The 19,369-nt window shown below is 65.3% G+C and overlaps 2 protein-coding genes across 2 annotated transcripts; both read right to left on the bottom strand.

Annotated features, from left to right (window-relative positions):
- Positions 1 to 627: 627 nt before the first annotated feature.
- Positions 628 to 11,688, bottom strand: ENG (endoglin). The gene is made up of 15 exons (XM_086475774.1): positions 11,631 to 11,688; positions 7,274 to 7,431; positions 5,056 to 5,193; positions 4,283 to 4,445; positions 3,934 to 4,090; positions 3,577 to 3,709; positions 3,149 to 3,323; positions 2,912 to 3,054; positions 2,629 to 2,766; positions 2,284 to 2,328; positions 2,043 to 2,153; positions 1,697 to 1,939; positions 1,415 to 1,478; positions 1,217 to 1,318; positions 628 to 746 (listed from the first exon to the last, which is right to left on the bottom strand). The coding sequence occupies exons 1-15, from the start codon at positions 11,686 to 11,688 to the stop codon at positions 628 to 630; spliced, it is 1,947 nt and encodes a 648-aa protein (XP_086331900.1).
- Positions 11,689 to 14,740: 3,052 nt separating this feature from the next.
- Positions 14,741 to 18,266, bottom strand: AK1 (adenylate kinase 1). Its single transcript, XM_086475756.1, has 7 exons — positions 18,240 to 18,266; positions 18,015 to 18,057; positions 16,930 to 16,965; positions 16,035 to 16,198; positions 15,732 to 15,848; positions 15,107 to 15,298; positions 14,741 to 14,811 (listed from the first exon to the last, which is right to left on the bottom strand). The coding sequence occupies exons 1-7, from the start codon at positions 18,264 to 18,266 to the stop codon at positions 14,746 to 14,748; spliced, it is 645 nt and encodes a 214-aa protein (XP_086331882.1). The 3' UTR covers positions 14,741 to 14,745.
- Positions 18,267 to 19,369: the final 1,103 nt, after the last annotated feature.

Genomic DNA, 19,369 nt, shown 5'->3' with positions numbered 1-19,369 from the left:
GCCCCAGGCTGGGCTGGGGGCCTGGCGCCTGGGGGGTGGGCAGGTTTGGGCGGGGGGTGGGTGGGAACCTCAAGCCATGGTGAGGCTTGGCATCAGGGCACGACTAATTTAACGTAGGGGAGATTTTTATTATTATTAATAAGAGTTTGTAACTTGGACGGGGAGCTGGGGGGGGGGGGCATGGTTTCTGCCCATTGCCCCGGGGGGGGGCAGCAGCCCCACACCCCCGCCCCAAATAAACCTCTTGCTGCTTCCAGTGGTGCCCGCTGCCTTCTTGGGGGGACGCAGGAGGGGCGCAGGGGTCACCCCAAGTGCTGGGGCATGTCCTGGGGCACCCACTTTTGCCTTCCCCCCCCCCCCCCATTTGATGGGGAGCCTTGAGGGGGGCTTTAGCAATAGCTGCTCTCTGCCTCCCCAGTGCACCCAGCCGCAGGGGACCCCGGGGGGGTGGCAGGATGCCCCCCCCTCCCGGCGTGGGCTGCCTTCGGGGGACCAAAGCATTCACTGAATGAGTAACGGAGGCCCCCTCCAGGCTCGGCCTGAGATTTAGGGTGATAAAAATAGCTTAATGGGGCCAGGGTCGGTCCCCAAGTCTGGGGGCTGGGGGCTGGGGGGAGCCTGGGGGGGTCAGGCCATGCTGCTGGTGGAGCAGGGGGTGCTCTGGGTGCTGCCGATGCTGTGGTTGGTGCTGCTGCTCTCCGAGGCCGGCGCCGTGCTGGAAACGGGCTGCAGTTTGGAGATGGGACCTGGCTCACGCCGCCCGCCGCGGGGCCAGGGGAGAAACACCAAGGGGAAACCAGACTCAGGGCGGCCAGTGGTGGCCGTGGCTCATCCCCATGAGACCTTCCAGCCCCCATGCATGAACCCTCCCAGATCACTCCCCAGCTGGCCCCGGAGCCCCGGGGATGGAGGTGGGCATGGGGGACCACGGTGGCACCAGGAGCAGGAAGGAGGGCAGGTGGCAGGGGCCACCCCAGGGCGGAAGGGGGGACCCTGGGGAGCTGTGATCACCCCAAGCAGTGTTATTGCCCTGTGACATTGCCAGGAGGGCTGTACAGATGATGGCAACGCAGCAGCCTGGTCCCTGGCTCACTGCGGACCTTGGCGAGGGGTTTTGGGCTGGGGGGGTGGAACATGGGCAACCCAGCAAGGGACATGTGTGTGCCCCCTCCCTCCATCCCACTGTGGGGGGTCCCCAGGGGTGGTGGATACTCACGGGTGTGCGAGTAGATGTACCAGAGCCCGGCGGTGAGGAGCGCTCCGATGAGGAAGGCGCCGAAGGTGATGCCCAGCACAGCGGCCAGCCCCAGCCCACGATCTGCAGGACCATGAGGCCATCAGCACCACCACGCTTGGGGGTGTCCCTTTCCCACCCCCAACCCCACCCCGGCCCCCTCCCCTGCCCCAAACTCACTGTTGGGCGGCCGCCAGCTGTCCTTCACTGTCACCTCCAGGACCTTCTCAAAGGTGGTGTTGTTCTGCAGAGGTGGAGGTTGGGGTGAGAAGAGGGGGAGACCCACACCCTGGCAGGGGGCAGGGCTGGGAGCGCCCAGGCTTTTTGGGGACTGGGTAGCTGCTCCCCACCGGGCTCTGCCACCCAGCGGTGTGAGGCAAACCCACCAGGCTGCCATCACCGATGGTGGGGACCAGCATGGTGGCATCATGGAGTGTGTAGGGGGGGGCTACTCACGCTGACCTGCAAGCTGGCCTTGCACTTGAGAGTGGCGGAGAAGGGGACACGTCCGCCCTCGGGGATGGCGTAGGTGAAGCGGAAGCGCCAGACCTTCCTCCCACGGCTGCTGGGGGGGCCCTCCAGCACGGCCACCCCCGCGCCGCGCGCCTCCCCGCCCCGCACCAGCAGCTCCGGCTCCCGCCCCGGTGCCACCAGCCAGCACTCCAGCTGCAGGTCGGCCGGGTGGCCCTCCCACCGCATGGACGCCTGCCACGGCGGGGAGGAATGGACACCGTCAGGGTCACTGGCCTGGGGATGGCTGGACCCCACCCCCCCAAAGCTGGGACACACACCGGTCTGGTGGTGGTACCTGCACAAAGGCCTCCTTGTTGACCTCCAGCTCCGTCTGCGGCGCCTCGAAGGCAGCAGTGGCGAAGAGGCGCAGGAAGAGCTCCCCTGGGATCTTGCACTGGAAGGCCACCTGCAAGCGGGGACGGTGCTGAGGCCACCTCCACCCCCTCCCCCCCGGCACCAGCACCCAGCCGGTAGTGGCACCAGCACCCTTCTCCCATGGTCCCACCCCCAGGCCCACTGGGAAACCCGGATCTTACCCGCACACTCCGAAGCGCTGTGCCCTTGGCCAGGTTGAGGATGAGCTGTGAGAAGGTGGGGAAGGTTGGGTCAGCCAAGTGGTCCCCACTGCTGGGGGCTATTGTCTCCACTGGCATGGGATTGGAGGGGGGGGGGATGTCCCACCACGGGATGGGAGTCCCACCCACACCCTCCCCATCTCCACCAGCCCCCACCAGCAGGGCTCAGCCCTGGGCTGCAGCAGGATGTTTCCAGCCACGCAAAAGCAAGGAGGTCCCAGTGGAGAAGCTCACTGGGCATCACTGAAGCCCCTATGGGGCATCAATGGGGCTGGGGGCAGCGCCCTGGCTGGGTCCCCCCCTCACCTCGTTGTTGGCGTGGCCCCTGCCCTCCAGCGAGGTGCCGCAGTGGCTGAGGGAGGTTTTCAGCATGAAGTGTGTGGCGTTTTTCTCTGCCTGGCAGCTGATGTCCCTCAGGGTGATGTTCACCACGTCCTTGATGGGCTGGGAGAAAAGCACCCTGCGGTCACCCACCAGCTGGGGACAGCCCTGTGCCACCCACCCCGAGCACCCGGAGCAGGATGCAACCCCCCACGCCCCCCCTGGGTGATCCTGGCAGGCATTGGGACACCCCACCACCCCCCCTCACCTCCAGGTAGGACCTGGCGATGACGATCTCCATGGTTTCATCTGTGCACTTCCAGGGCTGGAGCATGAGCAGCAGTATGTTGGGCATCGAGTCAGCGGTGGGGGCTGGGAGGGTGGGTGTCACAGGCGCCCTCCTGACCGTCTCTGCGGGATGAGAAGATGGTGGGTGCTGAGGAGTGTGGGCAGTGGGATCCCCCCCATCCCCATCCCACCATCCCTGGAGCATTGGGGGCCTCACCGTGCTCCTGGATCTCCAGGCTGATGTGGGTGCTGGGGGGGATGATGGAGTAGGAGGCGATGACACTGCAGTTCCTCTCGAAGGCTTTGGCGATAAGGCCCTGCTCCGTGTCAGGCAGGACCTCCCCAGGGAGCGGCATCGAGACCATGGGCACGATCTTGTAGTTCCCAGAGACCTATGGGGAAGGGGAGGGGGGGGCGTGGGCAGCACAGGGAAGGGCTGAGCAGGGACGGGGATGCTCAAGGCAGGGATGGCTTCTGGGTTCGTCCCTGTTAGGAGGGCTTGCAGCGAGGGGGCTGCCACCTCCCCATGCCCAATGTCCCCAGGTGCCCTCCTGTCACCCTCCCTGTGCCACTAGCATCTCTTGGGCATCTGGCAGCCCCCTTGGCAGGGGAGGTGGGGGGGACACACATCCCGCTCAGCCCTACCAGGAACTGGACGTCGCAGTTGTTGACGGAGACGGACCAGGTGAGGTTGACCCGGCTCTGCAGGATGAGGATCTGTTTGCTCACGGGTCTCTCGGGACAGCTCAGGGAGACATTCACCTCCGTGACGGGGAAGCTGCAAAACCATGAGATATCCCCCCCCCGCCACCAGCATCAGCATCCCACACCAGCAGGTCCCATACCCACCTTGGGATAGGGGGGCTCTGCCTGTGAGACACCCCAACCCCTTTCTGAGCATCTCCAAGCATGTCCCACTGCCTGTCCCACCGCTTCACCCCCTGTCCCACCCCACCCCCCCCGGCCACCCCCATGGTTCCCACCGCCAGCGCTGCGTGGTACCTGGGCTGGGGCTGCAGGCGGATGATGTGGGCAGCCCTGGTGCTCTGGGTGTCCCCACAGGAGCAGCCCTTCACCCCGTGGAAGACAACCTCTGTCTCGAGGTGCAGCATGGCGTTGAAGTGCTCCTGGGGGACGCAGTCCAGGGGGCTGCTGGCATCTGCGGAGGTCAGGGGGGTGGGGGTGTCACCAAAAACAAACCAGTTGGGAGATGCTTGAGGCCAAGGGCATTGGTCCCCATAGCATCTCCCCCAGGACCTTGCTTAGCCCCAGCGGGTTGTCACCCCTCGGGAGCAGGAAGAGCATCGCTGCCCACCCCAGCCCCCCAGCACCAGCCCCCAGCCCCATGTACCTTCTCCCAGGCGGAGCTGGACCCAGCGGGGGTCCCGCAGCTTGCTGTAGGATGTGATACCCCCATAGGTGTCCCGAGCCCAGGCCAGCAGCTGCCCCTCACTGGTGGCCACGGGTGGCTCAAAGTCCAGTGCTCTGGTGGTCCCTGGGCCAAGGTGGGCGTCCTGCGGGGGGAACTGCAGCCTGAGCTGGGTTGGGGGGGGGCAAGGTGCATCCCTCCCCAGCATGGGCTGGTGTGGGGAAAGTGTGGAAAGCCCTTCCCCTGGCATGGAGGATGCGAACACAAAGCTAAGCCAGGCAGGCATCCCTGGAGCCCCAGCTCCGTTGTGGCTGGGGGTCACCGCGGATGAACGCGGGTTTTTGGGGCCACAGGCTGGGACTGGCGCGGGCGGCCGGCGGCACGCGGAGGGCTCAGCCCACTTTATTATTAGCCACAAACAAAGCAGGAGGTTTATTTTGCTAACAAAGCGCCCGGTCCCGGCTCAGCTTGCTGGAGCCAAACCCCATCCCTGACCTTCCTCCCGCCGGCCGGAGGAAACGGGAGCTTTTTCCAGCCCTGTGCGTCATTCCCTGCCTGGCCAGCCCCATGCTCAGCGCCGCCAGCAGCGGCCAGGCGTGTCCCCTCCTCCCTGAGGCACCATCAGCATCTTCTCTGGGGATGGGGGGGGACCAGTGCGCTCCAGGAACCCCCTCAAATGTCTCCTGGGGTGGACCCAGCCCTGCTCCCCCCCCCGCCCCGCCCCATTGATCCTGGCACAGGGCTGTGACACTCACGGTGTGGACAACCAGGTCTGGGCACTGGGAGGAGGTGATGGTGGCTGAGCAGCGGGCGCACAAGAGGACGAGCACCGCTGACCGGGTGCAGCCACCGGCTCGCGGCACGACGGACACCTTCAGCGGGAAAGCAGAGGCCTGGGAGGGAAGGGGAGAGTGTCACCACTGTGGCCACCGAGCCCCAGTTGCTGTCTCCTCCCCAGCCACCCCACCTGCCCCAGGAGCTGGAGGCAGCAGGGAGAGCCCTCAGGCTGGCCCCAAGCATGAGCCATGCAGGAGGCAGCCATGGACGTGTTTAGGGGTCAGGCTAGGGGACACAGAGGTGCCACGTGGATGTGTACCCACACCATGCGGGCAAACACCCCCCGAGCAAGGGAACAGGGCATCCCCACCTCAGGGGCACTGGCATCCCCATACTGGGGTCCAGGGCACCCCTCTCTTTGGGGGACCAGGGTATCCTTGTGTCAGGGACTGGGTAATCTCTGCACTGGGGACCAGGGTGTCACCCTACTGCTGACTGGCATGTCCCCACACCAGAACTGAGGCATCCCTACACCAGCACCCAGAGCATCCTCACACTGGGGCCAGGGCATCACCACTCTGGGCACCAAAGCATCAACACTGTAGGTACTGGGGTGTCCCCCACGGAAGACTGGAGCATCCCCAACTCAGGCACCAGGACATCCCCCTGTGGGTTTCCTAGCCCCATCTCAGAACCATGCAGCCACTCCAGGTTCAAGACTGGCCGTACTGGTGCACAGGGGTGCCAGAGGCCCGTGGCCGGCACTGCCCTGTGGCCTCCAGCCAGAAATCCAGATGGGGAAGCCAAAACGCCAGGTGCTGGGTTTGGCAACAGCCACCCAAATCACTGCTCGCCAGTGCTGAGCCAGGCGGCGGGCAGGGAAAACCAGCCGGGAACCAGGGAGGTGGAAGCAGCCACCAGTGCCAGGCACGGGGCTGGCAGGACGGGGCCGTGGGCATCCTGGCCTGATCGTGGCCCCACGGCGAGCGTGGGTGGTCGGGGTCCCCGGGTGGCCCCGGGCGTCGGGGAGGAGCTGGCGGCTGTTTTTCCTGCCGCGTGTTTTGCGACGCTCCATTGTTCGGCTGCGCGAGCGGCGGGAGCCTCGCCGCTGCCCCGACGCCGCCTTTCGGGTTATTTTTTTTCTTTTTCTTTTGCATCGTGGGGATCGGCTTATAGAAAGTGGCTTCCAGTAATTCTTCTATAAGTGGAGCCGGGTCCCTGCCCGGCTTCCCCAGTGCGCAGCAGGGCTCGGTGCCGCAGCCGTGACATCAGGGCATGTCCCCCCGCCGCCGCCGGTGACAACCCTGGGGCACCCCCGGCCCCAGCGCTTACTCAGGGTGCCAGGGCCAGGTCACACCGGCTGGGGAAGAAGGGCCCTTGCAAAACTCACCCTCCCCAGCGGCTCCCAGCCCAGCTCCCTCCTCCCTGTGAAAAGCAGAACTGGGAGAGCTGGGAGGCGGCGACAGGGGGGAGCATGGCGCCGGGCAGCCCAGGGCTGTGCCAAAATCGGGTGCTGGGTTTGCCGGGGCACAGCTAGCACGAGGGGAGCCGGGCCGTGCTGCAGAGCAGCCGTGCAAACCCATGTGCTGGTACAAACCCACCCAATCATGCCAACCAGTACCAGTGCCAGCTGGGGATGCAGCTCCAGCCCTGCTGCTGTCCTCTGTGCCTGTCCTCCCCCGAAAGATCCCCGGGGCACCCACAATGCGGTTATTGCCCCTCCGCAGGCCGTGCCAACGCTGGCGGACAGGTTTCTGCTTGCCTGGCCGCCTCCAAGTGATGTGTCTCACTCCATCCTTCCCCCTGTCCCTCCCTCCATCCCTCCTTCCCTCTCTCCATCCTTCCTTCCATTCCTTCCTCCATCCCTCCCTGGTGTGATCCCCATCAGGTGCTCGTGTGGGATAACAGGGGTTACTGGGACATCCAGTGCAGGGATGGCCCTGGCAGCATGGACTGTTAGAAAAGTTGCCTCTAAAGACTTTTAAAGTCCCGTCGGGGCCAGAGGCTCCCATGGCTGCCCTGGGAGGGGAAGCTCGGTGAAGGTGCAATGGAAGAGGTTAATCCGGGTCCTCTCGCTGCGCTGTGTTAGAGGCAACACTTTTGACAGCCAGGACACCCTGCCCAGCAGGACAGTGCTCGGGTGACAGTGCCAAGGTGACAGTGCCGGGGTGACCTGCCGGGACCCCGCTCGCTCACCTTGGACCACTCGATGCTGAGGATGTGGACTTCATGGCTGGCGCCCAGGGAGCTGCGGCTGATGCAGCCCCGCGGCACCGTGCTGGTGGTGTAGGACAGGGTGATGGGTGGCTTCGCTGTCACCGGCTGCAGGTCGCAGCCCTCGGCTCTCCCGGGGGCTGGGAGGAAAACAAGAGACCGTCAGTCTGCGCTGCGCGGATGTGGGGGGACATGACACGGAGGGAACATGATGCGGAGGGGGCTGCATCGCGACGCCAGCCCCGGCGCTGCCCCCGCGGCCCCGGCACGGCGTCACCGCGGCCCCACCGCCGGCACAACGCCCGCGGGACCATCTGCTACGTGTTTGCTCGGGGCTCGTCTGCTGCTGCCAGCCCCTGCCGCAATCACGTTAATGACCCTCGGATCCGGCCTGGAAAAATCCACTGTCCCCGCTCGGCACTGCCGCGTGCCAAAACTCACGCCTGGCTGCCCCGAACGCTCGGGCGGTGGCGGAAGCCCCCCCGTATCCCCCATGCTGCAGGAAAGCGGGAAGCCCAGGTATGGAAATGGTCGTAAAGCTCATCCTCCGCCGGCGCCGAGGCGCGAGCTTTGCCCCATCCCGAACCCCCCGCGTGGTGCGCGAGCGAGCGGGGCCGGCGGGCGGCTGCCAAGGGAAATCCTGAGTGCAAACAGTCGTTTGAAGGCCTGATCCTGTAAATCCCCGTTTGCCTCAGCCATTTCCCCTGCCCTGAGCAGACCTGCTGCGGCCAGGCTGTCCTCAAGCTGGCCCCTGTGCCGGGAGCTCTCCTGGGGGACCTGCTTGCACCCATGGGTGTCCCCTCGCAGGGGCAGGATGGAGCCCCGCAGCCACAGCTGGGGGCTTCCCATGGGGAGATGGTGCCTGGGGCTCAGTGTTTGCTTTGGAGTTGGCCACTGAGCTCCATCCCTCCCCATCCCATCCTTTTCCACCCCTGCTGGCTCCAGCCAATGCACCTGGAGGTGACTGGACCCCCGCGCCAGGGCCACCCAGCTCCCCCCGGACTGAGGCTGGGGGATGTGATGCTCTGGGTCATCGAGGCTTTGGGATGCGGCAGCCAGCAAAAGGTCGCTCGTGCCATGTCGTGCCCATCACAGCATCCTCGGCCCGCGTCTCGCCGTCGAGATGGTGCAGCCACGGCGGCAGGGTCACGGCGCAGACCCCCCTGGTGACGCTGCCGCGGGCCCACCTATTGTCCGGCGCTTCCTCCCCCCAGCGCGGCGGCCACATGGCCGGCAGCATCGGGAGGAAGATAAACAGCCGCTTATCTGGGTGTCGCAGGCTGAGTCCCTCTTCCCTTCTGCTCCTGCCCCGACGGCACAGGGCAACGGCCGCACCGTCCGCGGCATTGCTGGGCAGAGGACGGGCAAGCTCGTCACACCTCCGGCAGCATCCCGCGGGGAGGTGAGGCAGGGTCAGGGGGGCCGCAGCCGGGCTCGCTCCCCGCGCAGGGCAGGGATGCCAGCGGAGGGGATGCGGGGCAGCGGTGCCAGTCAGGCATCGCCAGTCCCTGGGGAAAGCAGCGGGCTCCAGCATTATGTCAAGATCAGATAAGGGGGCTCAGCTGGGCCGCCGGGGCGATCAGATAAGGCACTGTTATTTTTGTACTCCAGGAAAGGGAAAAAAAAAAATTAAAAGGAAGAAAGAAAGAAAATCCACTTTATGTTTTTCCAGCCGCCCGCCCTCTCCCTCACTCCAGCGCAACCGAGACCAGGGAGTGGGGACCACCCCACCGCGGCTCCCCCATGGGTCAGGGCTGGTGGCAGACGGTGATTCCTGGGTTTTCGGGAGCAGATCAAAGTCCCTGGGCAGAGAGCAACGACCAGGGGTGCCAGGCTGGGGGGTGCGGGGCTGGGGTGGCTCTGGCGGCGCAGGATGCCCCATGGGACGGGCAGTGCCGCTCCAACATCCCGGCATCCGGCTGCGCCGCCTCGGCACTTGTGTAACGAGCTGGCTGGTCTCAGCCCGAGTCAGGAATGGGGTTGGACCCCGCGCTGCAAATTTGAGGTGGGGTTGTCACCCTCCAAGCCACCGCTGGCTGTTGGACCCTGTGGCGGTGGCGTCAGGGCTCAGATGGTGGGGTGGATGGGACCAGGCTTTGGGGCTGCCACAGGCCACATCATTCCTGCCCCTCTCTAAGTCAGGATGGGCACCAAGCAGCCTCTCCCAGGGACAAGAAGGGACAACCAGCACCGTGTTCACCCTGCGGGGAGCAGCACCAGTCCCTGCCAGAGAGGCACAAAGTCCCCTGCCTCTGGAAGCCTGCTGTGTCCACGAGGGCCCCCGGCACTACACCCACCGTGGGCACCCCCAGCCCCGTGGGTCCCTGCCAGGGGCAGAGGCAGCAGCCAGACAGGACGTGGTGTGTGTGGCACAGGCAGACAGGACGGGGACCGTACGGCACAGCTACGCAGGATGGGGATCATTCAGCACAGCTACACAGCACAGGGACCATAGAGCACAGCTACTCAGGATGGGGACCATACGGCACAGCTACATAGGACAGGGACAACGAGGCACAGCCACATCGGATAGGGACCATATAGCACAGTGCATAGGTTTGGGGTGGTACGGCACAGATGAACAGGACATGGTCTATACGGCAGAGTTACACAGGACTGGGACCCTACAGGCACAGTCACGTACGACAGGGACTGTATAGCGTAGTTACATAGGACAGGGACTGTATGGCACAGCTACATAGGCTAGGGACCGTATAGCATAGTTAGGACAAGGACTGCATTACACAGCTACATAGGGCAGGGACAGTATGCAACACCTATGTCGGATGGGGACCGCATAGCACAACTGTATAGGAGAATGGGGACCATATAGTGCAGCTAAATAGGATAGGGACCATATGGCACAGCGACTCAGGATGGGGACCAGATGCCATAGCTGCATAGGACTCAGCCCATATAGCACAGCCCTGTGAGTGCAAGGACTGTATGGCACAGCCATATAGGATGGAGACTGTACTGGACAAACACAAAGGACACAGACGATACGGCACAGCTACGTAGGACAGAGACGACATTGCACAGCTATGTGGGATGGGGACCAGATGGCACAGATAAGTGGTACAGGGACTATACATGACAGATAGAGAGGTACAGGGCCTCTATGGCACAACTGTATAGGATGTGGACCATATGGCACAGCTACAGGATGGGGACCATATCGCATAGCTACAGAGGATACAGATCTTAGTGCACATATATGTAGGAGGGGGACCGCAGGGCACAGCCATAGGACAGGGACTGTATGGCACAGCTACAGAGAACACGGACCTTACGGCACAGCTAAAGGATGAGGACGGTGTGGCACAGCTACGGAGGGCATGGAGCTTAGGGCACACACAGCTAAAGGACGAGGACTGTACTGCACAGCTACACAGGACACGGAACTGGCTGTACATCTGCACAGAGCGGGGACCGCACGGCACAGCTATGGTGACACGGCCCGTACGGCACAGCCTGGCCGGACAGGGGCTGCCTGGCACAGCTGCCGGGCAGTGGGCAGGGGCTGACCGTAGGCAGCGAGCAGGTGCTGAGCCTGGCAGCGGGGACGCCCCAGCAGCACCCACCGCCGCTGGCCCCCACGGTGGCCAGGAGGGACCGACCCAGCCAAGGACACTCAGTGCCGCCAGCCCTGGCCTCCCCGGCCTGCTGCTGCTTCCCTCTGCCAGCGGGTCACGTCCCCGGGTCCCCCAGCTCCCTGCCCTCCATCCAGCACGGGTGTCCCCGGGCATGGCTCCCCTTGAAATTCCCCCTGTGGCTTTGCGTGGACTCTGGGGCGGCTTTAGCTCTTCCCTGCCCAACTGCTCCAGAGGTGGAGGAGCCCCCAGCTCTGTCCCCATGGCCCACATGGGGCTTTACAGGGTTTTTCCCATTCTTCGGTTGACCACACACAACCCACAGTGCCGGGAAGCCACCCCAAACCCCCCTGGTGCCGTCGCCTCGGTTGGGGCACAGCAGCGGCGCCTTTGACGCCTCCCGAGTCCCAGTGACGCAGCCTGGATTTCAGGGGGTCCTGGGGAGCGGCAGGGCTGCACTGCGTGTCCCCCCCGGGGCTGGGGGGGACACACACGTGTGTCCCTCCTTCCCCCCCGGGGCTGCCCCCCTCAAACCTTCTCTCCTGGGGGTGACACTGCCCGCGGGACCCCTTCAGCAGCGGACCCACTGCTCCCCCCCCGCCTCCACCAGCCCCGGGAACCCGGAACGCTGCGGGACGGAGTCCCCGGTGGATCCCGCTGCCGTCCGGTGGGTCCCATCCCGGGGTGTCCCCTCGCCCCAGTGACACCCCCCCCCCCCCCCCCCGCGCCCCCCCAGCCCCACTCACCCGGGCGGCCGAGCAGAGCCAGCAGCAGCGGCAGGAGCGGGGCAGCGCCGGGGCCCATGTCCGCCTGCGGCCGCTCCCCGGGAGCCAGCGCCGAGTGCCGGGCGGCGGCGGCGGCAGGAAACCGACTCCCTTCGGAGGAGGAGGAGGAGGAGGAGGAGGAGGAGGAGGAGGGTCCGCGGGCGGCGCGGCTCCGCGCCGGGAGGAAATGCCGCTGGCGGCGCTGGGGCCGTGCCGGCGGCGGGGGGGGGGTGGGGGGGTGGGATGGGGGGCGGGGGGAGCGGCAGCTGCCCGCCACGGAGCGGGGGGGGGGGGGAGAAGGGACCGTGCCTCAGTTTCCCCGCAGCGCAGTGCGGGGCATCACCTCGGGAGGGGTGCGCTGGAAGCGCCCCGACCACCGGGGGAGGGGGAGCACTGGGACGCGTGTCCCCAGGACACCACCACCACCACCACCCCCCCCCCCCCGCCGCGCCCCTCCGGGCTGGTGTTGGTGAGTGGAGGGGTTCGAGCGGGGTGCATCCCCCCCCCCCAAAATACGCCCGTGCCCGCTGTTGCGGGATAGCCCGACGCGCACAACAAGGAGGGGGCTGCCCCAGGCGATGGGGACGGGCGCTGCCCCAGGCGATGGGGATGGAGGCTGCCCCGCATCACCCCGACGTTCAGCCCACGCTGCCCCCAGCCAGCACCCCAGCGGGGTCACCGTGTCCCAGGCTGGTGACTGCCTGGATGCCCATTCTGAGGCCATGGGGCAGATGGGGGGGTCCCCACAGCACTGCTGCCTGCCTTGTCCTTACCCTTGGCCAGGTCACAGCTGGGGACTGCCTGGACATCCCTGCCTGGCAGGCAGGATTGGGGCTGGGAGGTCCCCCAGGACAGAGCTGCCTGGGCGACAGGGTTCACAGCGAAGCACCGTCGAGGTGAGAGCCATAGAGTGGCCGGGGGCCACTTCTGCCCCCCCTGCCCCATTCCTCCCACGCGTGGCAGCGGCTGCTGCCCGAGGTGAGAGCCCTCACACCGCGAACGGCACGGCTGGGAGCCGGGAGCCCCGTGCGGGGGTGAGCACAGGCCCCCGGGGGTGGTCTCCATCCCAAGCCACAGCCGCGGGCAGGGGGGACCTGCCAGTGAAGCCAGCGAAGCCTGTCCCCACCAGCCAGGATGTCCCCGGAGATGTCCGTGACCCCGGGGTGAGCAGCAGACATCTCCCATGACAGAGCACTGCCATCTCCTGGGGACCGCGGGGACGGGTGCTCACCCGGGGGATGGGGACCAGGACCAGGCACCGGCACCCCTGTCCCTTCCGCACCCCTCTCCCCGCGGTGACACTGCAGGATGATCAGCAAGAGGCCCTCGGAGATGGACCCTGGGATGGCGGTGGCTGCAGGGGGACAGACGGGAGGGTGGCTGCGGCTGCGGGGTGGCTGCATGTGCAGCCCCATACACCCCATTCAGCCCCAGCACAGCATCTTCTCCCTCACCTGCAACTTACTGGGTGACCTCAGGCCTCCCAGCCAGAGGAAAAGCATCTAAAAACCCATCACCAAGCACCCCAGGGCCGTGTTGGGGAGGAGGGCAGGGTGCCTGGGCCCACTGGGCACCGCAGGGACCCCTCTCCCAGCCCCACACCGCCCTGCTCAGCACCTGGGGAAACTGAGGCACGCTCACAGCACACCTAAAGAGGGATGGAGATGGGTTACCGTGCTCCCCACTGCATGGCTTTAGGCCATAGCATCCCAAACTGCCTGTCCCCTTGTCCCCACCGGCACAAAGCAAGCCCCAGCCCCAGCTCAGCTGTGCTGGCAGCGCCCCAGCCCCGGCCGGATGGCTGCATCCTTCCTGCCCGGCCGCCTCCCCGCAGCACCCCGGGCTCTGCCAGTGGCTCCTTTGCCTCCCGGGCACGGGCCTGACGTCGGAGCCTGGAGGGTTTGGGTTTTCTTCTCGGGGATTTTTGTTTTCCTGCTCTGTTCCTTCCTCTGCTCTGACCCCGTGGCCTCGGCTGACCCCGGTGCTGTCACCCTCCCCAGACCCCTGGCTCTATGCCTGGCTCCCAGCAGCCCAAAAATGAGTGGTGGGGGGCCCTGCCCGGGTCACAGCTCTGCTGCCTCCTTGGGTACACCCCAAGCCCTGGCGCAGCCCCTCTGCTATGATGCCGTGCCTGGGCAGCTCTGTGCATGCTGGGGAGCCCCCAAATCCTCATTTCGCCCCCCCCCCCCAGCATCCCCAACTGCTTGTCTGCTGCGGCCCTGTGATTCACCCACCCATGAGGACCCCCACCCTGTCCCCCACCCACAAGGACACCCAGCCTGGTGGCCGGGCTCAGCTAGGTGGCCCCAGCACATCCCTCTGCCTCTGGGGACAGGGTTGTAGCCCGGGCTGGGAGGTGGCACTGAGGGCAGTGGGTGCCCAGGAGCAGCTGGGTAAGGAGCACCCCACTCCGGGGCAGCGTAGCACCCTGAGACACCACATCGCAGCTATCACGTACCCTGAAAAACCCCGACAGCCAAAAGAAACAAGGAAACGCCGAGGCATGAAAGTGGTAGAGACCCCCATCCCAGCATGGCGGGGGCTGCATCTGGCTGCCCCCAGCCCCTGGCAGCCTGCGGGAGAGCCAGGGGGAAGGGATTCAGGTGCAGGATACGGCTCGGATGCTGCCTTGGGCTCTAGGGACACACACCCAGAGCACAAGGGGGTTCAGCAAGTGGGACAGGATTGGGGTGAGTGGGACCGGCTGCAGCCGCAGGCCCCTGGACTGGGAAGCCTGGGCGAGTGGCTGGGATGCTCCCTCCCTTCCTCGGAGGGCAGCATCCCGCTGCCCCGGTGGGATAAACACCCGCTTCCTGCCCTTAATCAGCTCCAGAGGGGCTGGGGGGGGACGACAGGGGGGAGGAAAAAAAAAAAAAAAAAAAAAAAAATCTCTGGAAAGAAAAACTCATTTCCTGCGACAGAAGAAAAAGATAAAGTCTGGGCTCATTAAAGTGAACTTTACTGGGGAGAGACGGGAAAGAGCCAAACACAATGTCCTTGAAATTTCCTCCGCGTGGCTCCGTCCACGAAAACAGGATAAAGCCGCTTCCGCTGTCTCTGCCGGAGTGCGCCGGGGGGAGTGGGGCCGGGGGTTCGGCTACAGGCTGTCGAGGTGGGAGCAGACCTGCTGGAAAACCTCCTCCACGGAGCCCTCGGCGTTGAGCTGGGTGGGGAGGGGTTAGCTGAGGGGCTCACCCGAGACCAGAGCTCTTCCAGGGATGGATTTTGGCCATGGGTGGAGAGATCAGGGCCAATTTAAGACAAAGGGGTGCAGGCCCAGCCTTGGAGGGGTCTCCGTGTGGGGTACCAGAGGGGTCAAGCCCACCCCGAATGAGTCAGGATTGATTTTTTTCCCCCTTCCCTTGTCACCCCCATCCATCACTTCCCCTGCCCTCAAACCACGTGCGCCCCGAGCCGTGGGGCTGGAGGGTGTCAGCACCAGCCGTGTCCCCGCTTACCTGGCGGACAATGCCTCTGCTCTTGTAGAAGGCGATGACGGGCTCGGTGGCCTTGTAGTAAGTCTCCAAGCGTTTCTTGATGGTCTCCTCGTTGTCGTCCACCCGCCCGCTGGTCTCGCCTCGCTTCAGCAGGCGTTTCACCATCGTCTCCTTCCCTGCGTCCACATAGAGCAGCAGCGTGGGGGGGGCGATCTGTGGGCAGAAGGGACACAGTTGTCACTGAGCCAAGCTGGCACGGGTCTGGTTTGGGGTGCAATGGATGTGACAGATGCTCCCACACCACCCTCTGCCACCCTCCATGTGGGTCTGGGTCCACCAGGACACCCCAGACCCACGCAGAGGAACAGAGGGACTCCACAGCCAAGTCCTGGCTCTCTATCATCACCATCAGGCCAGCGCCATGGTCACCCTCTGTCAGCCTGAGGACGTCCTGGAGAGGTGTCCCCCCACCGCACCCAGGGCACAGGCTGTCCCCAAGGAAGGGGGACCTGCTGGCTTGGATGGTGCCCAGTTTAGACCCCTTTGGGATGTGATCTTGGCTGGGATGGGGAGGCCAGGCTGCTGCCGGAACCATGGAGATGCTCTGCATGGATGGCAGGTGGCATGGCATGGCATCAGCCCTCACCTTCTTCTCAAACTCCTCTCCCTGCTTCACCTCGCGGGGGTAGCCGTCGATGAGGAAGCCCTTGGACACGTCTGCTTTGGCCACCATGGCGTCCCGCAGCATGTCCAGCACCGTGTCCTGGGGAGGGGAGGACAGAGCTGCCAGGGACAAGGCCAGCAACCCCAATCCCTGATGCAACCTCCCCCTGGGGTGGCAGGCATGGAGGTAGCTCAGGCCACGTGACAACCATCACCGTGGTATCTGGTGTCCCCACAGCCACCCCTGCTTGCCTGTCCCACTGTGTGGCAGCCTGTGTGGACTCACCAGGGGCACGAGCTCGCCCTTCTCCATGATGGCCTGCAGCTTCTTGCCCCGCTCCGAGCCTGAGCTGACCTCTGCCCGCAGCAGGTCCCCCGTGGAGAGGTGGGTGTAGCCATACTTCTGCACGATCTTCTCACACTGGGTCCCCTTCCCCGAGCCGGGGCCACCTGCAAGTCACCCAAGGGTGCCAAGCCATGGGTAAGGAGCCGGAGGGGTATGTGGAAGCAGCAGCACAGACCCACAGGAGTCCCCGGAACCTGGCGGAATGGAGGTTGGCATCCCCAAGCCCAGCACCAGATGGATGGGGAGAGCTGTTCCTGGGGTGGGCTGGGGGGTGCCAAATGCTTGGGGGTGGCATGGGCTGCTGGCAATCGGCACGTGGGCACCAGGGCATCACTACCTTGTTGGCAGTTGGGACACCACCACCACCCCATCAGCACCTGGATGTCACTGTCCCAGTAGCACCCAGGGTATCAGCACCCAGGACACCGTTGCCTGATGGCACCCATGAGATCACCACCCCATCCAGGACCCAGGACATCACCACCCTGCTGGCACCTGGCCACCACCCCCCCATCAGCTCCAAGGACATCACCACTGCCTGATGGCACCCAGGAGATCACCCCCAACGTGTTTGCTGTCACATCATCTTAGGCGCAGCCACCCCATGCCGGGCCAGAGGTGCCCTCAAGTCCCAGCACACCCCACTGCAGCCTTAAGGAGCTGGGCTGGAGCCACGGCCACCCCACAGTGCCTGGGGACAGTGGAGGTGCCACAGCCTCAGCCTCCAGCCCTGACTCCCCAGCCCCAGGCACGGGCTGCTCCCCAGAAGTGCAGGGGGAAAGGACTGGGCCGTACCCTTGACCCCACCAGCGACAGGACCCGGACACAGACTTACCCACCACGAAGATGATTTTGTGGTGCTTGAGTTTTTCTGGAGGAGAGGAAGGCAAAAAATAATTATCAAAAGCCAGAAAGCTCCTCAGGGAGCGAGGTGTCCCCAGGGGGTGCCAGATCCAGGACAGGCACCCCTGGGGATGGAGGGGACTGATCCCAGCGCCCTGGGCGGGGGGAGAAGGTGGAGAGGGAAGCAGCCATGTGTTCCCCTTGTCCTCATCACCTGGGTGGGTTGGGACAGCCGGGCTGGACATGGCTGAGCACAAGGACCCCATGGCGCCTCGGCCGCAGGGCTGGAATCCCACTGCTGCGCCGTGTCCGGGAGATGGTCACTGTCCACGGCTCCACCGCGCGCGGGGACCGGCCAGATCCATCCCTGGGGCTGGCTTGTCACACCGGCGGGCTAACGGGGGCTGGGGCAGGCTCAGCTTGGCGTGGCCACCTCGAGCGCCTGGCGTGACACCCGGCACTCCCTGAACCCCAGCATCGGTCCCTGGACCTGGTGGCCATCGTGCAGGTGGCACTAGCCACCCTGTCTCCTGTCGAACGCCCAGGCGCAGCTTTCCCACCACCTGCAGGATCCAGCCCAGCCATGGTACGGGGTGACGCCGGGGTGCGACGCTGCAGGGGCCGGCAGGGCTAAAAATAAAGCTGAGCCGCTCCGGGGCCACTCTCCCATCTCCTGATTACAGCCGGCTGAAATTTCAACTCCTCCAGCACCCGGCGATCCCGAGGACTGGGGATGGAGCCAAGTGGCTGGCAGGGACCAAGGGGACGTGGGGCACGTGGGGGATAGACAGAGTGGAGGGATGTACGGTGGGGGACATGGGGGAGCGATGGAAGGGGGGATGGAGGAGCGGGATGCAAAGGGAACCGAGGGGATGGATGCAAGGGACAAATGGGACGGATGCAAAGGGGATGGAGGAGACGTGTGGAAGAAGGACAGATGCATGGGGGGATGGCGGGGACAGATACGGGGGGATGGATACAAAGGGGGCAGGGAGATGGACGCAAAGGGGGTCAGATGCAGGGGGGACAAGGGGATGCATGCATGGGGGATGGATGCAAGGTGGATGGAGCACTCACCTGTCGACATGCTGCCGCGGTCCAGGCACAGGAGCACTTCAGGCTGCGAGAGAAGAGCGGGACGAATAACTCAGCATGGCTGCGACACGCAGGTCCCCAAGGCTCTCCCTTCCCTGCCACGCCAGTGCCCAGCTCCATGGTCAAGCTGGAGCTCAGGTCTTTAGGGCCCCAGTCTGGCCCCAAAATAGGGAGCTCAGGACTTCTGCTCGCACAGCCATCACCTACCTGGCTCCCGGCAGCCACCCGCCCCATCCGGCTGCGGTGAGGGCTTCCCCATGCCGGGTGACGCGCAGTGACGTTACCGGTTCCCTCCCCTGCCCTGACCACATCCCCGTGCCTGGGGTGCTGCCTGGCAGCCAGAAACCAGCTTGGGTTGACCGGTGTCACCAGGACACCGAGTGATGGAGGCAGCATCCCCCCCAGGCTCATTTTTTAGGGGGGTACCCTAAGGGGGGGGCTTGCAGCACCCCATTGCATTCCCATCATCTCGGGGCGAGGTTTGGCCACCCTGCCTGCCCACACCCAGCCCCGCAGCACCCGACCTGCTTGGTTGCACCACGTCACCCCAAACTGGCCAGACTGGGTGCCGGGATGGGACATCCCGCGGCCAAACGAGCCGGCGGCTGCTGACGAGGTTGTGTTACAGCCGGGAAAGGGCAGAGGCCAAGTATGGCCGGGCTGAAACCGGCACCGGGTCACGTCCCACCCGCGCTGTGGGGCTGAAGCCTGAGATGGCCCCCGCGGGGTCTGGGAGGGGGCAGGGCCTGAGGGGTCCCTCATCGTGGGAGGGGTGCCAAGCTCCAGGAACCCTGGCACCGACCTTGGATGGGCCATGGGGGGCTGGGGGTAGCCCTGGCCCTCAGTGGGGGTTTGGGGCCTGATCCAGCGCAGCGCTGGGCCCATGGGTGCAGGGTGAGGGTGATGCAGAGATCCGGAGGAAACGGGGAGCGGGTGCTGACCAGGGAGCCCGGCGGGTCAGGGCTGGGGAGGGGGCTGGATGTGGGGTGCAGCGTGGCCTGGGACTCCCCAACAAAGGCCATCGTGGGATGCAGCCCAGGGTGCTTCCACCAATCTCACCCCACCCACCCACTCCCTACCCCATCCCATCAGCATCCAGCTTCCCTCCACACCCAGGACCCCAGACCCAGAACTGGGCTGTTCCAGCACCTCTGCAATCCTTCCAACACCTCATGCAAGCCCCCCAGCACCCCCTGCATAGCTCCAGCACCCCCTGCAAGTCCCCCAGCACCGAGGCAATGGCTCCAGCACCCCATGCAAGCCCCCCAGCACCCTCTGCAAGCCCCCCAGCACCGAGACAATGGTTCCAGCACCCCGTGCAAGCCGCCCAGCACCCG

Source organism: Leptosomus discolor, chromosome 19 (genome assembly GCF_034619465.1).
Source record: "Leptosomus discolor isolate bLepDis1 chromosome 19, bLepDis1.hap2, whole genome shotgun sequence".
Classification (NCBI taxonomy): Eukaryota; Metazoa; Chordata; class Aves; order Leptosomiformes; family Leptosomidae; genus Leptosomus; species Leptosomus discolor.
The sequence above is the reverse complement of the archived record's forward strand: the minus strand, read 5'-3'. Positions and strand labels throughout refer to the sequence as shown.